Source organism: Rattus norvegicus, chromosome 4 (assembly GCF_036323735.1).
Source record: "Rattus norvegicus strain BN/NHsdMcwi chromosome 4, GRCr8, whole genome shotgun sequence".
NCBI classification, from domain to species: domain Eukaryota; kingdom Metazoa; phylum Chordata; class Mammalia; order Rodentia; family Muridae; genus Rattus; species Rattus norvegicus.
The window spans coordinates 16,171,449-16,196,581 of record NC_086022.1 but is presented as its reverse complement, the minus strand read 5'-3'; the positions used below and the strand labels follow the sequence as shown (position 1 = coordinate 16,196,581).

Below are 25,133 nucleotides of genomic sequence, written 5' to 3'. Positions count from 1 at the left end.
AAAGATGAAAGAAATCCTATGTTTGCAAATAACAGTATTTATATGAAATAATATTTTACAAATGTCCTCTATTTTTGTTATTCTGAGAGTACTCAAGAATACAATTGTCTCATAAAAAATGATGTTCTGCTATAGTTTAAATGAAACTGGTTTGTTTTTTTTTCCATTATCAAGTTGATAGAAAATATGATGGAAGATACCATTTATCTTTTAAATATAATTGTTGAAAAAAATGTTGCCATATATGACATGTCAGAATACACCTCTGTATTTTTTCCTCTGTCTATCAGTTTGACACAGCGTATTTCTCTGTGTATGGAAAAAAAATCCAAGAAGCAATAACTTTTCCCGAATGAAGAATAATATTAATTCAGGAAATCCGTATCCAATCCCTTTAATTTCAGCAGTCAGTTTGATTGATCTTAAATCTCTGAAGGAAAATACAAAAATAATTTTCAGCACCTCAGGCCATGAAAGACAGAAAAGAAGTTTTCACAGAATTATTTTTTATGGTTTGGGGGAAGTATACAAATGACGTAAAACATATTTGCTGTGCTTTCCCAGTAACTTGAAAGTAAGTTGTTTACAGCGTGGAAAGGTCTAATTCGCTGTATCCCTCAGTCTTCGCTCACTGGATCAACATTGTGATTTGTAGGCAATCATGGAGCAGTGCATACAGAAAGAGCCATTTGTAAAGCACCTGAGGGCTCACAATGGCATCTTCTAAAATTGGTGACTTAAAAGTTCCCTAAAGACCTGTGGACTAAAGCTTTGCTCACCAGAGTTATGCAACTAAAAGGAAGTAGTACACAAAGAAATGGAGCCAGTGCGAGAATTCAGGTTGTTGAAAATGTGTTTCTAAAGAAAGTGGTGGAACCCTATTCCAGCCTCTTTCTCATCCTGCCTATTATGAGGTAAATAAGTGTCCCTACCATTTACCTGTCATGACATTACCTCAGGCCAGATGTAATAGAATCAACTGATCATGTACCAAAACCTCCAAATCTATAACCAAAATAAACCTTTCTTCTTTATGAGTTCATTATATCAAGTATTTGTTATAGTACAACAGAGATTACTAACTCATTTACATATGTCAGCGTTTAGTCTCTGTGACAGTCTGTCTCAGCTGAACTATTTGAAGATATAAATAGTTGTTTGGGCTCACAGTTTTAGGAGCTGTAGTTCATGTTTATTTGGTCCCATTGTTTCTGGGCCAAAAAAATGTTGAACAACATGGCATGAAGCACGCAGAAAACAATGTTCCAACTCAATGTGATCTCGAGACAGGGAAAGTTAACTGACCATAATCAGTGCCACACAGTAGAGCAGCCCTTGGATAGCATACGTCTAACTGGGCCCAACATCCTAGAGCTTCTGCTCACCTCCAAACCTCCCCATCCATCAGTATTGTGTTGCCTGTGTGTCCTCTTTTTCATAATATTCTAATGTTACTATATAATTACATTAATTCCCCCTTCCTTTTCTTATTTCTAACTCCTCACATGTACCTCCTTGCTCTCTCTCAAATTCAGGGCCCCATTTTTTTTAATGGCATAATGGACTCAAAACGAAGAATTCAGTTGAAGTTTCACTTGATTGATGTCAAGATTTGGTTTGATTGTCACATGCACCTATTTTTAAATCTCTCATAAAATCCAAACTGTGTTTCCTGGGGCTCTCTGTGCATGTATATGAATATGGGCATATTTATGATGGGATATTATTTTTAGGGGTCTCCAAAGGCTTCCTGATCTTGCATTGCAAACAGTAGCTTATTTTTACATGCTGTGTAATTGGTTCATCTGCCCCTTAGCAATCAGTCTTTCAGCTGATCAGAGACAACGAAGCTTTAGGATGAAAAATGCAAGCACATCCGTGTTTTATTATTTAAATGAGCTAAAAAGGAAAGCAAGAGGAGGTAAAAGGCTCCCAACCAGGCATAAAATCATGTATGAGACGCATGTGCTCAGAGAGGGTTTTGAATTGGCACTCTCCATTCAAAGCCCATTCTTATATTCGTGGTCATTTTTATACAGGCCACTAGTACTCACTTTGACCCAGTTAGTCTGTTCACTAATGCAGTTAGTGTAAAACTACACCAGTGTCCTAACATTGAGTCTTTTTATGCCCCAACCTGCACCAATCCTTTGTAATGTCAATTACAATGGAAAGCTTCCTCTTGGGAAGTTAGCTAATACAGAAGCTCACCAGCATCTTAGGTAAGGAAGTCCTAGGACAGAATCACTCTGCTACAAATGTTTTACTAACCCATAGGTGAGTAAAAGGCCAAGATTAAAAGGGCCAATATATAGAGGATTTTGTGTAGCATCCTATAGCAATTGCTTTCTAGAAAAACATTGGGCCTAAATAAAATGTTTTTAATAGATATATACTGATCTATGATTTATAGAAGTATTTGGTATATTGCTGATTTTCATACAAAATTTGGTGATGAATTTGGTTCTTAGAATTTGATAGTTATTCTTAGTACTTTGGGTAGCTACTTATTTTCTTTTTCCATTTACTTGGTTTCTGGAAACAAACGTGAATTATTTTTAATGGCTTTTCTTAATCTAAGTATTAGTTATATTTAATTTCTCACTTTATATATAATCTGTTCATTTTGGTGTATTAGTACAGTCATTTTATATCAAAATCAGAAGACTGAAACCTAACTCTTAGTTAAATGAAAAGAATTGAGTTTTTCTGCATAATCAATAATGTACCCAGTGTTCTCCAACAATTTTTTTTAAGAATTATTGACAATTACAACAACAGAGACAGGTCTAGAGACTGCTAAAAAAAACTGGTATGTGTCCTATTTTATAGTCTAGGGTACTGTATTTGCAAAACAAATCTAGTGAATATAATTTTCCTCTTAATTATTGTGTATGGAACACTCTGTCAATTTATAATAATTACTGTATTATGCCTTGGCTCACAGGACTCTAAATATAACATTTATTCCAATTTTATTGTCTGCTTCTCTTATAATGTACTTATAACTCACCAAAATTTCATATAGCATCATTTTTTAAATTTCCTGCCTCTAACTGTTATTACGTTCACTTAAAGCACCTTTCCCTCTCTTTGCTTAGAAGGTTTTATAGTACTTGCTTCTCTGATAGTCTCTTTCTGTCCTTCAGAGAAAGGGAAGGAGAAGAAAGGGAGACAGGGTTGGAGGGAAGGAAGGTGGGAGGGATGAGAGGAGGGAGAAGGGAAGAAAAGAAACCTCTATTCCTTCAAGAACGGTAAACACAAAAGCACAGATGTGGATAGAATTACCCTAGGATGCTATCAGTGTCCTGGTCATGAAGAATGACCACAGTGAAGGAGGAGGAGCAGTGGGAGGATGAGGAGGGCAAGGAGGAGGATGAAGATGATGAGGAGGAGAACAAGGAGGAAAGAAAGATATGCTACATAGCAGATAGATGGGGGAACGGAGTCTAGGAAGACCGGAAGCAGTACCAACATCGGAGGAAAACAATATTTTATGCTGTAGAATTTAACACTTTCTGTTTGTCTTATAAGCTACCCTTTCCCTTCAAATGTTTGTAAACAATGAGCATTTTACAGCTCTATTATCACTTGGTGGAATATGCATGTAGTGTTAATTACACGCCATAGAGGAACATGTCAACGTTTAAATATAATTTTATACAGGGCTTGGGCTTCATTGTATCCTCCGCTGAGTAAAAAGCAAATGTTTTTCTCATGCTTCATATCCCCTGGTATTATTGATTTTTTTCATAGATTTTTTTTTAAAAAAAATGTTATATTAACTTTGAGTTGAACACTATGTGTAATTTATTTCTGTCATCCTACCTTATCTCAAAATTTCTTACTTCATCACAGCTTCTAATATTTTGGAGCCTCTAAAATATTTTTCTTAGGTGTAAAATTCGCCCTTCTGTGTTTAGAGTCATGTAATGGCTACTCGTGGGCCAAAGAATCGCAGAGCACAGAGCACATTTGATCATCTCATGAATCTTTTGCTACTTTTTACAGTCAACTGTTCCACCTATTACATACCCTAAAGGAAGCACGTGAGATGCTATTCACGTGACACCAGGAATGGTATTGACACAGGAAGTGGATGTTGACACAGGAAATTTACTGCCAGCTCTCAGGGTTTCAAAATTTTAAACCTTTCAAGGATTTGCCGTCGTTTAATGTATTTGAAATCTGGTGATTCAATCCATGTTAATTCAGTCATCATTTCTTTTAGCCGATTCTTTCATGTCCACCGCCTCTCCCTGTAGCAAGTGCCTTCCGGCTTATGGAGAGTGAGAGATGAGTGTAGAGACGGCACTGTGTAGCACTGAGTAACAGACGGGTGGAGATCTTCAAATTCCTAATACTTTGTCTTTTATTTTTAAAAGCGACTAGTTAGTTTCTCTGATCAGCCAGTCTCAATAACTTTGTCATACCCTTAAGAATCTCGGTTATCTGCTGATCTCTGTTTTTCTCTGTTTGTCTCTCTGTGTTTCTGTGTCTGTCTGTCTTTTTTTTTCCCCCACAAGGTGTGTTTTATTTTCATCAATCATACAAATAACTATCTATAATATCCCAGGGCAAACCGGTGAAATTTGGCAGTCCCATTAGTGGGGGGTGGGGGGAAGGGTCCCCTTCAGACACCCACGGGCCGGTGGCATGGGCGTGGAGTGCCCGGGTTCACAGTGCAGCTTGTGGCTCGCGTCCATCTTGCAGGTGGCTCTTCCTCCACATCAAGAAGGGGTCTTGGAGATGAAGGGGTGGGGTGGGGAAACCTTCCTAGGCTTTTAGGAGATTTCACTCCTCTTTTCCTGTTCCATGGTTTCTTTGGTCGGCAGGGTGTTCTTCTCCTGGGTCTCTGATTTCTTCAGCTTGACCTTATGGAAGCTGGCGATTTCCCCCATGTCCGGCTCGTCTGCCATTTTCTTACAGCTCGTTGATTCTCGTTCCGAGCTCGTGCTACAGGTACTCCCACTCCCATTGCTGCAACAAGAGAGCCTGTCTCTCTTTCTCTTCTCTGTACCTATGCCTCTGTGTGTGTCTCTGTGTGTTTCTGTGTCTCTGTCTCTATGTCTCTGTCTCTGTTTTACTCTCTCTCTCTCTCTCTTTCACACACACACACACACACACACACACACACACACACACACACACCCCTCTATACAGATCTTGACTTTATTGTTACTATGCAGGTGGATGACAATAACAGTTTTGGTGTTGTTGTTGTTGTTGTTGTTGTTGTTGTTGTTGTTGTTGTTGTTTTTGTTGTTGAAATTACTGTTAAGGGCATGTTTAAAAGTGTGGCATGAGATTTCTAAAACTAAGAGAAAAAATGCACGGTAACATCTTATTTGTTCTTCCTCTATGGTTTCCAAGAGTTAATACAGAAATGGCTAGTGTATTCTACTAATTAAGACAGTTGATCCAAGACAGTAATGGAGCTTAAGATTCATGGACCCACATTTTCTGGGAACCTGAGAAAGAAGTCCTAGAAACATGTTTGCCTATGTATAGGTTTTTATAAAATTTGGGAAAGATACACTAACAGAAGCCTAACGAGACTGCTGTGGGCTTTCCCTCTCCTTTCCTCTCTCTCCAGATGGAGCAATCGTAGGAATGTGAACACTTCCGCCAAGGAGGAGTTAACCTTGGACGCTGTGTCTTAGACACAGACATTCCCTGGATCCTGTCTCTAATATGTGTCAATGCGCCTCATATTATCTCAACAACACCTCTGTTCTTGAACATTTAGCTTTTCTTGAATCCACGTTTATTTCATTGTTTGCCTAGAAAAAATGGTCATCAAGAAGCCAGTTGATAGATTGCACCGTTGATACACTTATTTAATATATCTTCTAGTCACAGGACATATACTTCTAAAGAAAAAGAAAGCTGACCCACTTCACACACGCAATAATTGGTTGTATTGGTTTCTGTATGTAAGGCTGGCTTCTCATCTCATCCTTGGCATAGTGAGCTGAATGGTGCTAGAGGGGGAGGTATTCTCTGCTCATCTGAATGGCTGCCGTTTTTAACTGCCATGCCCTTGAATCTTTAAGTGTGATAGAAGATGGTCTAATAGCTAACTAGAAACAGATGCATTCCTACACAGCTTAATTAAGCTAATAAATATTAACCAGTGACAAATTGGTTTGTCCTAAAAGATAATAATTTTGCTATGAAAATGATTTCTTTTATAATCTTATGGCTATAATGGTAAGGATTGAATAGGACCATGAAATGCTCACCAAATGACTATTTTACCATCCAGAAATCTCCAAGAACGCATACTTTCTTTTTACAAATGGTGTGGTTAGGCCTTGCTCTGGTATTATTAATTCTGATTGTGAAACTCTCAGAAACCTAAACATCATTTTTAAACAAATAATATAACATTTTTTGCATTCATATTCAGAGACTATGGGCATTTAGAGAACAGCACAAATAACAACTATAAAGTTGTCTAAAAGGAAATGAAAAGGTAAATATTATTTTAATAATGCATATGATTTTTCTTGGTTTTACACTTCCTATAAAGTTTCCAAAATGCCTACTTATATATGTGGTAAATTTGGTTAGACTACTACATTGAATTTTAGTTTTTCCTTATTGCTGGAATGTAAAAGAAACTATTTCATTGGATCAGCTTTATTTCCATCTGTTCCTTCTGTGCTGAGAAAATAGAAAACTAGCAAAATATAGCAGAGGTATCCATGTCCTCTGGCAGTAACAGATTTTTCTGTCAAAGAATGGCCTGTTTCCTGAAAGAATAAAATTTGACTAAATGTCAAAAGAAGCCTTTTTCCTTAAAACAACTTACTTTTTGCTTGACAAGAAATGATCGTTTAATTTCCTGTACTGTGAATGTGAATCCTCTTACCTCAATGAATTCATATTTCATTTGAGTCTGGCTGTGTCTACATGACACCAAGACAAATGAGATGTCCCAAAGATAGAAGCCATCTCTGCCATCACTGGACACAAACAACCCACGTGTTCCTGTGAGTATCTATAACTGATGATCTAGAGCTCACATTTCCAGGGAGGAAACATTATTATTTATTATTATTTTTATTATTATTATTATTATTATTATTATTTCCTAATAATGATGGTATTGTAGCAATATTGAGGGGTATCTATTCTTACACTCATCAGATATAGCCAGTGTTGGGGAAGAAGAGATGTTCATTCCATTTTCCTTTGAAAGCATCGTATCAGACACATGTATCCTTGATATGGATTATAATCAGAACTTTATAATATTATTTGACTTAGTAGTGGTAAGCTATTCAAAGACAGCTGGTAAATGAGGGTGTTACTCTGACCGAACCTAGACAATGGCCTTGCATTGGAGATAACTAACAGATTAGAGTTAAAACGGGTGTCATTCCACCCTTTGTTTCTATGGATACTATCAGATGTTCTCCTTCAGAGCTCATGAAAGTAAAGACACTGGGAGAATCAGGGTTTAAGGTGTGCTTCTTGGCTGGCTGCTGAATCGCAGCTGATCTGGGCACATTCCTGCCTAATTCATCTTGTGACAGATGCCAGAAGTAGCAAGATAGCTGCTTGGCTTTAGTTTTGCCATCTGTTGTGAAACTAATTGGTCTTGCTGCTTTAATCAATGAACCAAAAGGATTCTAGAATTTTCTGGGTCTCAGGGGATTTGGACTCCACTCATCCAGACTTCATATTTATTTTAACAAACAAGAAAAAAAATTTTTTTACAAAGAATAATTACTTGCTCTGATTTATGTAAATGTAAAATGCTACAATAATAGTGTAGATTTAAAATATTTTACATGTACTGAAAATTTAACTCGGGAAATGATCATATTTCTGTGAAGTATTCTATTGTTTCTCAATACATCCTGGCCATATTTTCCCTCACTCTACTCTTCCAAGTCCCTCCCCCTCTATCTCTCCTGTCCTCCAGATTTGATCCTCCTCCATTTTCCTTCAGAAAAGATCAGGGCTCACAGGGATATCAGTTAAATACACCATAACAAGATGCATTAAGACTAGGTAAAACATATCAAGACTGGACAAGGCATCCCAGTAGGAGGAAAAGGGTCCCAATTGCAGGAGGAAGAATCAGAAAAACCCCAACTCCCACTCTTCAGAGTCCCCCAAGAACACCAAGCTAACAATCATATCATACATGCAGAGGACCTAGTGCAGACCCATGCAAGTCCCTGATTGCCATTTCAATCTCCATGGGCCCCCAAAAGCCCTGTTCAGTTGGTGTCTGTGGGCTGTGTTCTGGTACACTCAACCGGTCTGGAGTTGCTATCTGTGTGTTACACTTGATGCTAGGTTTACAATGTCGGTGAGGTGGAGTCCCGAGGTTCTTTGTCTCTTGTAGCCTCTGTGTAGGAAAAGAAACGGACAAATAAAACTGGAACAAGTAAATGAAGAATGCCAGGTGATAGAGTCAGGGTATAATTGTAGATCAGTAGACTGGGTTATGATGGTGCTGAAACTGGCATTTCAAAAAGTAGTGAAAGGAAGGGAAAGATATTGACGTGATGGGTGAGATGGACTGTATACAGCTACATCACAAAAAGAGAGAGAGAAAGAGAGGGAGAGAGACAGAGAGACAGAGAACAGAGAGAGATTGTTTCAAAGATAATAACTAGTGTTTCTTCAGATCAATTATGTTAAGACCTATGATTGTGACCCGTTGTGTTTTTCAAATTTCCCTGTTGACTCTCTTATTCAACCAGGGCTTAGAACCTTGGCTTTATATGCCTAGAAGTATTTAAAATACCTAAAAATTTCATTTATATAATTTTTATCAATTAGGATACTAAGTCCTATAGACTTAGCTCAATGAATGCTTGTTTGTTTATTAGTGTTTCGTTGCTTTTTTTTTTCAAGATGGGGTTTTCTCTGTGTAACCCTGGTCTGTCTTGGCATTCACTCTGTAGACCAGTCTGGCTTCGAACTCAGAGATCTGCCTGCCCCTGCCCTCTAAGTGCTGGGATTAAAGGAGTGAGCCACCACTGCTGAGTTTTCCATCATTCCTAACTAGCAAACTTACTTTTGTCTGATGACCAATAAGAGAAGAATTCATTTCTTTAGTATTTTAGCTGCATATGATCAACCCAAACTACTTTCTCTCACGTCCCTTGTGACTCTTCTGCTTGACATCCATCAGTCTTGGTGGTATTTATACCTTTCTCTTTTCTAGTGTTAATTTTATCCCAATTTTAACCGCACACACAAAAATATTTGAAACCTAAACTTGCCTGTTACCATGGAGTGTTTTAGTTTGTGCTTTGATGGGAAATCTTTTGGTAGGTAGGCTTTCCTTTTAGATGCCTTAGAAGCCAGAGGTTGCCTGGAGAACTTGCTTTCCAGAAGACATTCTCTTTAATGGTGCTTTCCAATATCTGTGGTATAAATGCTCTAACTGCAAATGACTGAAGTTGTTAATGCAACATCACTGTAGTCACACATCTTTATGAATATTTCCTCCACACAAGACATAAATATCCTTGGGTGTAAATGATAGGCAAGTGCAGTTCTGTGTGTGTGAATCCTGAGCTTGTCTATATTCTGTTTTGTTTTTTAATGCCATTTGGATCATTATATAATAAAATGGAAATCGTTTTTAAAATGGATCTATTTTCTAGCTCTCAAAATGTCCTATAGTCGAATGGGTGGTGCTTAAAGGCATCTTATACTGACTTCAGGAGGCTAAAACATCTGACTCACTTTGTGGATCCAAGTGAAGGAGGCAAAATTTCAAGGACCAGTGGTTTCTGACCCCTGTGGGAGTTAGCTCATCAGGGTAGGAAGAAGCAAGTCTGATAGGCAGAGATGACCCAGGGGACAAATGAACTGCTGACCCTGCAATCTAAGAAACAAAGCAGAGAGGCTTCTCCATAAATGAATTAGAAAAGGTGATTTTTCTTCCTTGCAGTGTAAAGCACATTTAAATAGATACATTTAAGTTGACCCTAATCTAAAGAATGGCACTTCAGTTTAAATGCACAGAGGTTCTTTATGAATATTTTGACATTGCTTTATTTTGATTTGCATGAGGCTCCGTCTTCCGCTATAAACCCAACTGCTTTTTATGAGAGGTGTTTCTTTGACTGATGTTGTAGGTTGCTTCTAACTTAGAGAGCGGTATGGAAGCAAAACCATCTTTTTAGTTACTCTTGGTTATCTGTTCTACTGGTTATCACTATTGGTAGAAATGACCTCAAGACGGAAGTGAGTGTACCTTAAACACATCAAAGTAAGCATCATTGTACTCTGGTTAAAAAGGAAAAACAATAGAACAGCTAAATATGTGTATACACTGATCATGAAATAAAATACCTAACTTATGAAGGTAAAGTTTTCTCACTGAGAAGGAATTTCTTGAGTCTGTATTAATATGATGAACATAGAAGCTGAAAGAAATTGTAGAAATCAGACCACATGAAGAAGCAGTTTTGGAGGCGATGATATAGTCAGCTGTAAAGACATTAGAGCAGGAAACAGCAGTTCTACCAAGGCACAGAAGCAGGAAGACTGGGCAGGAGGTAAATGAGTAGGCTGAATCAAAGCTAAGTTGAAGTTCCAGGAACAGTCAAGAGTTCTGTGTTTGTTATTTCTTGATAGCATAGATATCTAGTGATAAATTGGTGTGGGTAAGTTGTCATCAAAGCGTTAAATGCCCATCATTTTACAGAGTCCATGTGAAGAACTTATACCCTTTTCTTGCTCTCAAGTGATCAATAGTTCCTTACTTAGTTTCCATGACAGTAATTTGATATACCTATATGTCCCTACAGTCACTCTTCACCCTAATCACTGTGCAGAGGCATATTTTGTACTTCCAACATATAAGTCACTCATGAGCCTGTGACACATGGGTGATGCCAGGGAAATGGTATGATTTACGTGTCCACCAAGAGCGCTAACATTTTCTGTCCTCAAGCTAAAGACAAAAGTTGCATGCAAACAGAGTCTGGGGCATAGCACAGTCTGAAAACCCACTGATTTGCACAATACATAGTAGTTTAGGACAAGACAAAGCTTAATCTCACACTGTTCAACTGACTACAGTGGTTGATGTTAATCTCAGGGCATATCTTCCACAGGTGGTAAGTGCCTCTCTGACATGTTTGGAAGACCAGACAATTGCTGTAAAGTCTAGGTAGGACATGAGAATGGGAAGAGACTGGATTCCAGTTACTAGAAATGTGTTTGTGTAGAAAACAGAACGGATTCTGAAAAATAATGGATGTTATGTTGCTGTTCCGGAAATGATCACCATTCTTCTTAAGTCCTTGCTCAATAAGAATAAGCTTCCAAATGAACTGGATTTATTGTATGAGTCTACAGGTAACACTACTGTGCACTTCATTTTGAAGTTTTTATTGAAGTCTATCTGGGTTGGAAAAGAAGTGCCCTCTGTTCTTTAAAACACTTTTTAATATGTAAGAATTTGCTGTAGTCTTTAAAATCCCAAGTAAACAATGTACCCTAGTAACTAGAAATTATGTATAAGTCTGTTAAGATGCTTATATCGGTCGTTCTTGTTGTAAAATAGACAAATTAAATTGGTCGTTCCAGCTACAAATTTTTAGCTCAGGGACATCAAGATTTTTATGCTACCATTCTCCCCGATGAAGTAAGTCAATCAAGCTATCGTATTCTCTCAACCTTGAGAATCCTTAGTGTAAGAGTGACCTTGGAGACATTGTCTCCCTTTAATCTGAGTTAGATGCATTTCTAAAACTGAGAAGCTATCAAGAGAATCCAGAGATTTGGGCCTTGGGGTCGAAGCATATCATCCTTGTCTTATGCACTAAGTGCAAACACTACTAAGGTTTGCATGGATACATTACAAAGCATCTCTGGTCACTGGGTGTTTCATTCCAGCACAAAAGAGCAATTTCATAAAATAAAAAAACCAATTAACAAAAGGTTTCTGGGAATTCTTTAGGTATATGATGAGCTCTGCTTTCATTCTCCTTTGAAGTTTTGAGGACTTCATATTGGGTTAAGAATTGTTCAGTAATGTCGTACGTAGTGAAGGGTAACTTGATTTGAACAGTAATGCAGAAGGAAAAGGTCAAATGTGTGACCTTTATCCGGAATGTTTTCTTTCTACTACCTCTTATTTTGAACATTTTAGGTATGAACATTTCTAAAACATGTCGTTAAATTTGCTTGTGTTTTACTTTTTATTACTTCTGATATTAATGTGGCTACAATCTTTTATAAATCACTTTTTGATCTTCATTTTAAACTGCTTCCTTGAAGATGTGAAAATCCACATCCATTTGTATGATGACCTCTGAATGAGTTGGATTTTTACGAATTATATTACCATCAATCATCTTTATGAATTTTGACATGTTTTACAAATAGAGAGATATTGAGTAGAAATAAATCTCTGATTAATTTTGATTTAGAAAATACTAATATCTTTTCTAACTTAGACCTATTTTTTTTCTATGCTATAAGCATGAAAGGTGCCAATAACCACCTGGTGTTGTTTGTTTCTCTTCTTGTCGGATGCCCATTTGAGTGAAAATCAGTGCATCTCGATGGCGATTTCTAATCACAGTTCTTGCATATGCTATTTGTTTGACCTTTTAACATCATTATAAGTACTTGAATCAGCTACCTAGAACGTAAGAACAAAAAAAATCATCTGAAAAAGTGACCTAGCTGTCCTAACATGCTCTAGCATTGTTAAGATTTCTGGAAAGTTAAACTGAAAAGACAGGGATTTCAAAACAAAAGAAAAAACATGGGAAGATAGAGGAGAAATATTTGAACAAAGGCATACATCAGCTGTGACCTTTAATCTTGAATATTAACTTGATAAGGTTGAAGGAAGATGTCAGAGAGGTTACTATATACACCTGTGGGTATTTTCAAGACAGTCTCAGAGAATTAATTAAGGAGATGTTGCATGAAATAATAAAAATGACACCATCCCACGCTAGCGCCGGCTACTCTCTGACCCCCGCACCCGCAGTCCCTTCACGTCCATGGCTAGCCCCATTTTGTGACTGCCTATACAGCAGTTCTCTTGTGCAGATTCTGCTCACATCGCCAGCCATCTGCCCTCTGTGGTTAGCAGTCACAAATCGCTGTAACCCGGTAAAATCAAGACTCTAGAGGTTTATAATTTATCAATCAGATTTATATCAGTAAATTATCACCCCACAAAACGTACACACAATGAACTCAGAGACAATTGATATTGATATAAACTGCCCACCTAGATAAAACAAATTGTCCTGTAATAATCCATCCCTTATAAGCCATTCATAGCTTCCTGTGGCTAACGTCACGTGGAATCTGGATTGTGTTTTTCTTCCTCCATCTTCCTTCCTTCCTCTATTTCTCCGTGTCTCTGTCCCATCTCTAAAATCCCCAGCCCGCCTTCCTTTTCCGCTGCCCAATCACAAGCCTTATCTTGTCACCTACATATAGACAACAACCCACAAGGAGGAAAGTTCTTCACTGACTGCTAGTCATCCCGTCCCACAGTCGAGGGCCTTAAGGTAAACAGAGAAAAGAGAAAGCTAGCCAGTACTTTCCATTAATTTCTTTCTCCTGTTTCCTGCTTATCCTGAGGAAGCTCCTTTGTTCCTCCCTTCCATGATAAACCAAAACCTCTGTACCTGTAAGCCAAAACAAATCCTGCCTGTGCTTTGGTTTGAGAAGTTGTTCATCTTAGGAACATTGTCACCAATCAAAAGTCTGACACAGAGAAAAAGTTGGCTAATCTCTGTTCAGGGATAGAAACCACCTCTTAGGGACACGTCCTTTCTCCAAAGAGATTAAAAGTAAATGTGAAACTGAAGCGAAATTCAACCATAGCATCATCACAACCATCAGGAAACTTATTAACAGTCGCTGCTGGGCTGCACCACTAGAATTTCTGATTCAATATGTCAGAGTTAGCTTAGAAATTTTATTCCTTAAAAGATCTTTGGTGAACTAAAAGCTGCTGAACCAAGACACATTTTGAGAAGCAAGAATTATGCTTTTCTCTTTTATTTTCTTTTTTTTATTAATGCCCCTTGGCCATTGCTGTGGGCCCACTATTCAGGAAGCATACATAAATACATTGTATCACAGGGTCAGAATGTATTAAATAATAATATATTCACAAGGTTTGATATTTTCAGCAGCAGCAATTTGCAAGATAATACCACCTACTACAGTTATCTGCCCAAGGTAAATCTTTTATTCCAATCTTAATTATTTAATATTAGCTTCCACCTGGATAACACCCAGTAAATACATCTGTATATCTCTATGCACATATATGATCTGTAGAAGGAATACACATAAAAGAGGTTGCAGCAGTGTTTAAAGGTTTGAGAAGTTGGGTGAGCGTCTGTGTCGATGAGATAAAGAACCAGGCCAGTGCTGGGAGCTACTGCTGTAGCTTCTTGAGTCAGGGTTTGAGAGCAAAGCTATAGACTCCAGCTGCAAGTTAAAACACCAAAGGAGAAGACCCGAGCAGAAAAGGCAGGCTTGAGTCCAAGTCCAACTGCATGAACAGGTAGACAGGCAAGCTGTTGTGTGGCTGTATCACAGCTATAGAGTGAGTGGAACTGAAGCTCTGTGGACAGTCTGCCTGTCAGTCCTCTCTCTCTCTCTCTCTCTCTCTCTCTCTCTCTCACACACACACACACACACACACACACACACACACACACACACATTCAGTGATAGATTTGGACCAGCCAGTGCAGTATATGGTGTCTATCACTTTATAGGATCCAGGGGAGGGAGTTACACCATGTTCTTGGTCTGATATATTTGGTAAATTCTTAACCCCAGTTTCCTTGGTAGAACTATAATACACCCATGTGACCCTTGGTTACAATTATCCCAATAAAATTAAAGGACAGCTCCCTTTCGGTTCCCGGGAATAAACCACTTGTCTGTCTGTGCTAGATGGTGGTGCCTGACATATTGTGGTTCTCGGGTTCATTCAGGGGCTACAGACATCACTCTCCCTCACAATGGAGTCAAGACATGTAAATGAATGTTCAAGTTTAAAGTGCAGCCTGAAAAGAAAACGGTTTTATATAATGTGAACTGTCTTAAAGAAGGACATAGGCTTGTTTGCAGATTTTATTTCTGGAAAATTCTAAGATGGACTTAAAGCCGTTTGCCAAGTCACCATTATGAGAATGATCCACATTTATGAACGAGGATTTTTAGGACTATGTGTGCATTTAGTAAAAGTGGCTGACATTAACTGAAATGAGACTTTATTTTAGGCAGATATAAGACGGTGATTACTGGTTGGGTCATTAAGATACAAAAGTTACCATGTGATTTAGCATTAGAAACACATAATTAAGAGTTTGAAGGGAATTTAGGGTTAATCTTCATCATTTTCCAAATGAGAAAGTGAAAACAGAGAGAAGAAGAAACTTAACAAAGAGCTAGTGAGAAACTTTAGAAGTCACAAGCCACATAGAAAGTTTTTAGTAGAAAGCAGGCCAGAGGTACCCGGCCATTGCTTCTTCTCCTCCCCTGTACAGCCTGTAACAATATCTTCCCACTCCAACAGGCAAATAAAGAGTGGAAGTACGCATCATAGACGCATATATTCTCCTAGGAGTTTATGAGACGCAGACTCGGAATCGTGTGGGTGTTTCACAGTTCATCATGACTCCATCAGTCCCACTGACTCAAAAGAAAAGAAAATACTTATTCTTGAAAGTCAACAGATTTTTCTTCCTAACTCTGCAGTTAATAAAGTCTCATTAAGCTTGTCAGGAACCAATTAATTTCTCCTTAATGTAGCCCAGGTCGAAGGAAAATTGAATACAAAGTCTATTTATCTTCAAATTCTTTGGGATCCCTACTTGCTAGGCTTTAAAATCTTCATCTCACAAGTTGGAGTCTCACCTGCCTAATTACTTAGTCAGCTGTTTGCATTCATACGTAAATCAGCTTGTTCACATTCTAAGGTGGAGTCAACTCTGAGACTACAGGGTATGTTGCAAGGGTGTGAGGGAGAATCGCTATGGGCGCTTCCTTGATGCAAATACAAGGACTGCTGCTCCTTCCCAGTCACCTCACAGAGAAACTGTCTTAGGAGATTTCCAGCAATTGTAATTTTTTCCTGTCCTCCTTCAGGCAATTGGTTTGTTACTCTTAAATAGAATCAATCAGCTTGTGTCAAATCATTTGGTACAGGATCAGCAGACAGCATTCTCTACTTTAGCTACGATGCCAATGAGCCGAATGCCGTGTGGTCAAGGTTTTACTTGCTGGGCTTAGAACAGGACTCTGCACCTAGAGTGGTGTTTGATGTGCAGCAGAAAATAATTTCATTTTGTTTTCTTCTACAACTACAGAAGCAAGGTGGCTGGTTTTAAAACATGCTGTGGTAAAGTTCATTTATGTACATGGTACCTTGTCGGTGTACTTAATGCAGAAGAGTAAACACACTTATTTCACCACCTTCTTTTTTTTTTTTTGAGTTATAATGTTTTTTTATCTTTATTAACTTGAGTATTTCTTATTTACATTTCGATTGTTATTCCCCTTCCCAGTTTCCAGGCCAACATCCCCCTAGCCCCTCCTCCTCCCCTTCTCTATGGGTGTTCACTCCCCATCCTCCCCCCATTACCACCCTCCCCCCCAACAATCACATTCATTGAGGGTTCAGTATTGGCAGGACCCAGGGCTTCCCCTTCCACTGGTGCTCTTACTAGTCTATTCATTGCTACCTATGAGGTTGGAGCCCAGGGTCAGTCCATGTATAGTCTTTGGGTAGTGGCTTAGTCCCTGGAAGCTCTGGTTGCTTGGCATTGTTGTTCATATGGGGTCTCAAGCCCTTTCAAGCTCTTCCAGTCCTTTCTCTGATTCCTTGAACGGGGGTCCCGTTCTCAGTTCAGTGGTTTGCTGCTGGCATTCGCCTCTGTATTTATTCTGGCTGTGTCTCTCAGGAGAGATCTATACCCGGTTCCTGTCGGCCTGCACTTCTTTGCTTCATCCATCTTATCTAGTTTGGTGGGTGTATATGTATGGGCCACATGTGGGGCAGGCTCTGAATGGGTGTTCCTTCTGCCTCTGTTCTAAGGATTTCACCACCTTCTAAAAGTAACAGATGCTTGGAACTCATCAGTTATGGATCCTGGGTCCAAAACTTTTTGCTGTCTCAATTAAGTTTTGAGGGCACAGCAGCTCTGAAGCATTACCCTTTACATCAAAACTCTTTGAACTATCTTCATGTGTCATTATTTCTATGTTCAATAGGGTTAATTAATTTGAAAGGGTGACATAAAATTATAGAGGTGTTTTTTCATGGTTTATTAGTGTAAATGAATTGTCATCATGCAAAATTTCAAATTAATGGACTCCTCCTTTTCCAATAAGTGTTACTGTATGCATAAATGTATGCCACAGGACTGACAAGCTGAGAATCTCTGCGCCTGCCTGGATGAGGAGGGAGATAGAAAAGAAAAGGAGAGGGGAAAGTGCCACTTGTAAAGAGCCCCAGGTGGGAGGGTCAGGGGCATAATTTCTAGAAAGAGAATGGGGAAGGTCAGAGTGTCCAGGAAGGCATGCCAGTCTTTGGTGAGAATCCAAAATTAGATAAAAGAAATAGAAGAAAATTTAAAAAGGTATGGTTTTTTAGTAGTTCTAAAACAACAACAACAAAAAAGATGGGCTGGTTTAACTTATTGGCCACATGACTCCAACTGCATGAGAAATTAAACCAAGGAGCAGCTTTCCTAACAAGGAAAGTACAAAATTTCATTAAAGGGATAATTATTTCTCTTAGTTCTTTAGCATAGATTAAGGTGAATCAGCCTTCTCCATTGGTGGTCTCTTGGACAAGTTACTGACCAGACCAGTTGGAATGCAGATCTCCACCTAGACGTAAACTTGACTCTTGAGATACAGATTCTAATTAATGGACCTCAATGATGTTGTAACCAAGTTATCTAAAATACCCCATGCTCAAACACACTTGTAATTTAGTTGGGTAAGCCCAGTACAAAACTTACCAGGACCAGGCAAAGTAAGAGTGGAAGACTTCTCATTGAAAAATGACTAAAGTCTTTTTATTCCTCTTTGTTTTTTGAGACAGGGTCCCTCTATGTAATCCAGGCTGTCCTAGAACTCACTATGTAGACCAGGCTGACTTTGAACTCCCAGAGTTTGCCTACATCTTCCTCCCAAGTGGGAAATTAAGGGTGTGGAAATGAATAAGATCAGAATACACTGTGTGGGATTCTCAAAGAAAAATTAAAAACATCACTTTTTTAAAATTCTTCTTTTCCCCTCACAATTGAGTCCCAGTCCACTGTGAGAGAAGTCCCTATGAGAATAAGAGCATTGGTGTCATCAGAACAGACCCCTCTTCCCCCTCTCCACCACCCTCATCAGCTTCCCTTGAAAGGTTGTTTAGTTGGTGCAGACTCTAGACATGTAAGAGTTTCTCCCAAGAGTCCACATGAACATACATGAAGTATGCCAATCGTGTGTCAGTACTCATCAAGTATCCCATTAAGGCACATGTGGAACAGGTAAGTGCAGTATTTCATAAGAATACATAAAGCAACAGAAATCTCATCACTTCATGTCACCTTGGAATATCAAAGAAGATGCATCACTTCTCCTGAATTTGGGAAATCTTTTCTTTTATTCATTTCATACATGTATGTATGTGTGTATGTATGTATGTACGTATGTATTCATTTATTCACTTTACATCCCCCTCACAGCCCCCTACCTCCACTCTACCCAGTCTCACCATCATACACCCTTTCCCCCATCACTACCTCCCCACCCTATGGGCACCAAACCACTCTGGTGCATCAAGTTGCAGCAGGACTGAGCGCATCCTCTCCCACTGAAGCCGCACAAGGCAGGCCAGGTAGAGGAAGAGAATCCAAAGACAAGAGGAACAGAGTCAGAGACAACACCCATTTCAATTGTTAGAGAACCCACATGCGGACCCAGCTGCACATATGCTACATATGTATAGGGGGCTTGTGTCCAGCCCATGCATGCTCATTGGTTAGTGATTCAGTATCTGTGAGCCCCCATGGGCCCAGGTTTTTTGACTCTATAGCTCTTCTTGTGGTGTCCTTGACCCCTATGGCTTCTGCAACCCTTCCCCCTACTCTTCGACAAGACTCTCTGAACTTCACCTAAAGTTTGACTATGAACCTCTGCATGTGTTTCCATCAGCTGCTGGATGAACCCTCTCTGGAGACAGTTATGCTAGGCTCCTATCTGCAAGCATAGCAGGTATCGTTAAAAGTGTCAGGGAGCAGCCCTCCCCCATGGGATGGGTCTCAAGTTGGGCAGTCATTGGCTGAACATTCCCCTCAGTCTCTGTTACATCTTTATACCAGTACATCTAATAGGTGGGGCGAGCTTTTGGTCAAAGGATTTGTGGGTGGGTTGGTGCCCCCCTTCCCACTGGAAGTCCCACTTGGCTATAAAGATGGTCACTTCAGGCTTCATATCTTCTGCTGCTGGGAGCCTCAGCTGGGGTTACCCCCATAAACTCCCTGGCACCTTCCCTATCCCAGTCACCAGCTTGTCCCAGAGATGTCAGCCCATTCACTGCTGTTCTCTCTCCCAGTCCTCCCCACCCACACACACTTGAACATACTTTTTGCTTTCCCAAGCCCTCTTCCACACAGTTCCTTCCTTCCATCTACCTCTGATGCCTGTTTTATTTCCCTCTGGGCCCTCCTTGTTATCTAGTTTTTTGGGGTCTGTAAATTATAGCATGGTTACCTTGTACTTTCTGATTAATATCCACTTATAAGTAAAGATACCATGGGTGTCTTTCTGGGTCTGGCTGGGTTACCTCACTCAGGATAATAGTTTCTAGTTCAATCCATTTGCCTTCAAATTTCATGAGTAGTATGCTATTGTGGAAATGATATTTTCTGCAGTTGAGGGACATCTAGGTTATTGCCATTTTCTGGCTATCACAATTAAAGTTGCTGTGAACATAGTTGAGCAACTATCCTTGGGGTATAGTGGAGATCCTTTGGGTACACTCCTAGGAGTGGTATAGCTGGGTCTTGAGGTAGAATTATTCCCAATTCTCTGAGAAACTGCCAAAGTGATTTCCAACATGATTGTATAAGCTTCCACTCTCATCAGCAATGGTGGAGTGTTCCCACTGCTCTACATCCTCTTAAATCAGCATGCGAAACAAATTCTCTAATTTAACGGGCATACTGTGCTTTAATAACATTAAAGGTAAGGTGGTATCATCTTGTAGTTACAAAAAGTAGCAGGAAAGAAATGCCACCGTGGTGGATATGTAAAAGATTCCCTACAGAGTACTTTCAAGGTCAAAATCTAGGACAATTTGACCACCAAATTAAATATAAAGAAATTAACTAGAACCCATTAAAAGAAGTTCCAACATCTGTAGTAACCTTCATAAATGTTTAAGTAATTAAGTAAATCAGGGATCTTGAATGATAGCTGTTAAGAGTACGTGCTACTCTTGGAGAAGACCCAAGTTTGATTCCCAGAACCTACATTAAGGAGCTTACAACCATCTCTGTAACTCTAGGAGATTCAACATTATCTTCTGACACTACAGAGTTATTCATATATAGACATCATATGAGTAGAAACACAAAATGTCACACATGCACACACACACAGAGAGAGACAGAGAGACAGAGACAGAGACAGAGAGACAGAGACAGAGACAGAGAATCAAGTAAAACATCATGGAGAAATGGTTTAGGAATATAAGGCAAATCTATATATAAGCAAACTCCTGTTATAGATACGTTACCTTTAGGAATGGGTTGCACATAGCACATGCCTTAGAAAGTCAGTGTGACAAAGAAAAACTGACAGTAAAGTAGAGAAAACAGAAGAATGGACCCTAGCCAGATGAATGAGGCTAACTCCATCAGTGGCAAAGCATGCAAGAGTAGGCACTCGTGCTTTCCCATGATTGCTGCTGCATGCATGCATTCCTAAATTGGCTCTGTTTATATGGTGTCACGTGGATGTGTGTTTTCAGGGCTGACCATCAGGTATTGGATAGCCAATAATCGTGCTTGTCTCTGGAAGACATTTTCCTCTGCTCTCAGCATTCCTTAGTTGCCTGTAGTTCTTTGTGTAGAGTTGAAGCCTCTTGTGTTTTTACCAATCAACTTTGGCATGTCTACTGGTATTGTCCTTGTTCTTCTCATGTCTGGACAGTCATGTTAGTGAGAGTTGATGGGTACTGTTTCTGGCATTATTAGGAGACACAAACTACAGAAATCTACCTGACCCTCTGGACTTTATAATCTTTCTGCCCCTCCTTCTGCAATGTCCCTGGTCAGTAGGCATGAAAGTGCTTGGTAGATGTATCTACCGGAAGAATTGCTTATGGTTTTCTATAGTAGTCTGGAGCCATTGCAAAGGGAAGTTTCCTGGATGTGGAGTAAGGACTACACTTCTCTTGGGTAATAAGAACAAATACTCAGAATGCAGTTAAAGATTATGATCGAATAGTAAAATGGTTGGTTGCAAGTTTTCCTCCATGATCCATGAATTCATTAGGTCAAGGTGAAATGATAATTGACATTGATGGAAAAGAATTATGCTTTGCACTAATATTGTTCACTGAAAAGTTCCTGCCTCTGGGAATAGAATCATTCTCAGGTGAGTTTTTTGAAAGGTTCATTCTCTTGAGAATTAAGAAATTCCAAAGGAATTTAAAATTTAACAAATTGTAATTGCCACTTTTATTCTCCAGATGTAATTGTCTTGGAGGGCTACTGCGGAATATGTTCACCGTTTCTAATTCTCTCTGAACTCTGGCTGGCCGGTTCAACTCAGTTGTTCTGGCTCAAATTCCTCCCCTAGCTGACTGACTCAATGTGGCTTCTCTTAGCTTCTCACCAGATTCCTTTACTTGGCCTCAAACTAACTGTGTCAATTTGTCCTAATCTTCTGTCTCCTTATTCTCTGACTTCAAGTGCCTCTGTTGATCTGCACTGACATGCATGACCTCACAACAAGCTCAACTCCACTGCACTCACTACACTGACTCCCAACTGACCTTCTCTCTCACACACACACTGTGCTTCTTTCTTATATTGCTTCTCTTTCCTGTGATTTTCTCTGTGGTGAGTTGGGTGTGTTGTATCTCTGACTCATTCTGTCAAATCTTACTCTTATTCATCACTTTCTCTGCTCCTCAATTAGACATCACTTTCAAGCATGGCTGCTTTCTTCTATAAACTAAATTTACCTACAGTGTTTGGTGTTAAAGGACTGTACTAAGGGTATATTTATATTCCATTCAGAGGAATTAAAGGTGTGTGCGTGTCTACATTCCAGCCAGATAAGATGGACCTAAGTCTTTGGATGTAATCCTTTGCCAGAGTAGCCATGTTGCTGGATTAAAATTCCTCTACAAAAATGGAAAAATGCATTTGAGAATCTCAATGAAATACAGATATTGAATGATGTAATATGAATATAAATAGGGTTTATATGTGTATCAAATTATGAGATATTTTATACTAACTTGCTTAACTTTTGACTACTATTTGGGGACATTTTGTAGGATACAATGATATTTTTCATTTGCTTAATATAAAATGATTTGCAAATGTCACTTTTTTCCCTGCTCCATCAATATGCATTTGTACATTTCCCCTTTGCCTAGCCAGTGTTTACCTGAATTCCACATCCTTAGGCTTAGTAATTCACTTCTTGTATCATACCTTGATATATATATATATATATATATATATATATATATATATATATATATTATCTTCTATCATAAGATTTATGAGGAGTATTGTGCCTATACTCCACAGAGAATACAGAATAGCCTGAAATACATGCAGTCTTTTAAACTCAATAATTTATCAATAGCTAGGAAAGACTGCCTGGCAGAGAGAAAACTGCTCTCTGAAAGTCACAGACATTGCCTGAGTGCATCTTTCCCACCTAAGTTCATCAAATAAGAGAAGCATCAGGTATGGCCAACAATGACCCTGAGACCTGTATTAACATCTAAATAAACATTAATATATACCTATGACTAAGATCCAATAACAAAATTCCTGACTGCCCCGTGTTGTCTGGTGAATATGACCCATCTCTCACTTTTATGAAGACTGCTTCCTCCTGTGATAGGTCTAATATTTAGGAGACCCAAAATTATGAAAGGATTCTTTTTGAAGGATATTAGTAAGCTATTGATTTGAAACATCTAAGTATGTTCTTCTATAGATTTCTTCTTATGAAAGGTATAGAAATTCAGGTGGAGATAATGATGCTCAATTATACTTATTTAGTGTTCATAATAATTTACTTTGTTGTACAAATGTAGCAATATTAACATTTGGAATCAAAGAGGAAAAGTTAAGCTTCTTGCCCAGTAGCTTAACCTAAGCCTTTTCATCATTGACATGATTATGGGCTAATTAAATTTAAATCATTCCACAATTTTCTAACTTGTTTTGTTTGCCTAATATTTTTTTTATTTTTTTTGCTGTCATTTTTTTTTTTTTATTTTTTTTTTATTAACTTGAGTATTTCTTATATACATTTCAAGTGTTATTCCCTTTCCCGGTTTCCGGGTAAACATCCCCCTCCCCCCTCCCCTTCCTTATGGGTGTTCCCCTCCCAACCCTCCCACCATTGCCGCCCTCCCCCCATAGACTAGTTCACTGGGGGTTCAGTCTTAGCAGGACCCAGGGCTTCCCCTTCCACTGGTGCTCTTACTAGGATATTCATTGCTACCTATGGGGTCAGAGTCCAGGGTCAGTCCATGTATAGTCTTTAGGTAGTGGCTTAGTCCCTGGAAGCTCTGGTTGCTTGGCATTGTTGTACTTTTGGGGTCTCGAGCCCCTTCAAGCTCTTCCAGTTCTTTCTCTGATTCCTTCAATAGGGGACCTATTCTCAGTTCAGTGGTTTGCTGCTGGCATTCGCCTCTGTATTTGCTGTATTCTGGCTGTGTCTCTCAGGAGCGATCTACATCCGGCTCCTGTCGGTCTGCACTTCTTTGCTTCATCCATCTAGTCCAATTGGGTGGCTGTATATGTATGGGCCAAATGTGGGACAGGCTCTGAATGGGTGTTCCTTCAGTCTCTGTTTTAATCTTTGCCTCTCCCTTCCCTGCCAAGGGTATTCTTTTTCCTCATTTAAAGAAGGAGTGAAGCATTCACATTTTGATCATCCGTCTTGAGTTTCGTTTGTTCTAGGGATCTAGGGTAATTCAAGCATTTGGGCTAATAGCCACTTATCAATGAGTGCATACCATGTATGTCTTTCTGTGATTGGGTTAGTTCACTCAGGATGATATTTTCCAGTTCCAACCATTTGCCTACGAATTTCATAAACTCGTTGTTTTTGATAGCTGAGTAGTATTCCATTGTGTAGATGTACCACATTTTCTGTATCCATTCCTCTGTTGAAGGGCATCTGGGTTCTTTCCATTTTCTGGCTATTATAAATAAGGCTGCGATGAACATAGTGGAGCACGTGTCTCTTTTATATGTTGAGGCATCTTTTGGGTATATGCCCAAGAGAGGTATAGCTGGATCCTCAGGCAGTTCAATGTCCAATTTTCTGAGGAACCTCCAGACTGATTTCCAGAATGGTTTTACCAGTCTGCAATCCCACCAACAATGGAGGAGTGTTCCTCTTTCTCCACAACCTCGCCAGCATCTGCTGTCACCTGAGTTTTTGATCTTAGCCAATCGCACTGGTGTGAGGTGAAATCTCAGGGTTGTTTTGATTTGCATTTCCCTTATGACTAAAGATGTTGAACATTTCTTTAGGTGTTTCTCAGCCATTCGGCATTCCTCAGCTGTGAATTCTTTGTTTAGCTCTGAACCCCATTTTTTAATAGGGTTATTTGTTTCCCTGCGGTCTAACTTCTTGAGTTCTTTGTATATTTTGGATATAAGGCCTCTATCTGTTGTAGGGTTGGTAAAGATCTTTTCCCAATCTGTTGGTTGCCGTTTTGTCCTAACCACAGTGTCCTTTGCCTTACAGAAGCTTTGCAGTTTTATGAGATCCCATTTGTCAATTCTTGATCTTAGAGCATAAGCCATTGGTGTTTTGTTCAGGAAATTTTTTCCAGTGCCCATGTGTTCCAGATGCTTCTCTAGTTTTTCTTCTATTAG

General features: G+C 39.1%; 2 protein-coding genes across 23 annotated transcripts in view; one reads left to right on the top strand and one right to left on the bottom strand.

Annotated features, from left to right (window-relative positions):
- Positions 1 to 25,133, top strand: part of Magi2 (membrane associated guanylate kinase, WW and PDZ domain containing 2) — a 1,483,910-nt gene that overhangs the window by 565,846 nt on the left and 892,931 nt on the right. The window lies entirely within an intron of this gene.
- On the bottom strand, positions 4,097 to 4,941 carry Tmsb10l4 (thymosin beta 10 like 4). The gene has a single exon (XM_063286813.1). It carries the CDS (start codon positions 4,917 to 4,919, stop codon positions 4,785 to 4,787), a length of 135 nt encoding a protein of 44 aa, XP_063142883.1. The 5' UTR covers positions 4,920 to 4,941; the 3' UTR covers positions 4,097 to 4,784.

Coding starts and splice junctions, on each gene's coding strand:
- Tmsb10l4 (XM_063286813.1), bottom strand. CDS start 4,919: ATGGCAGACGAGCCGGACATGGGGGAAATCGCCAGCTTCCATAAGGTC.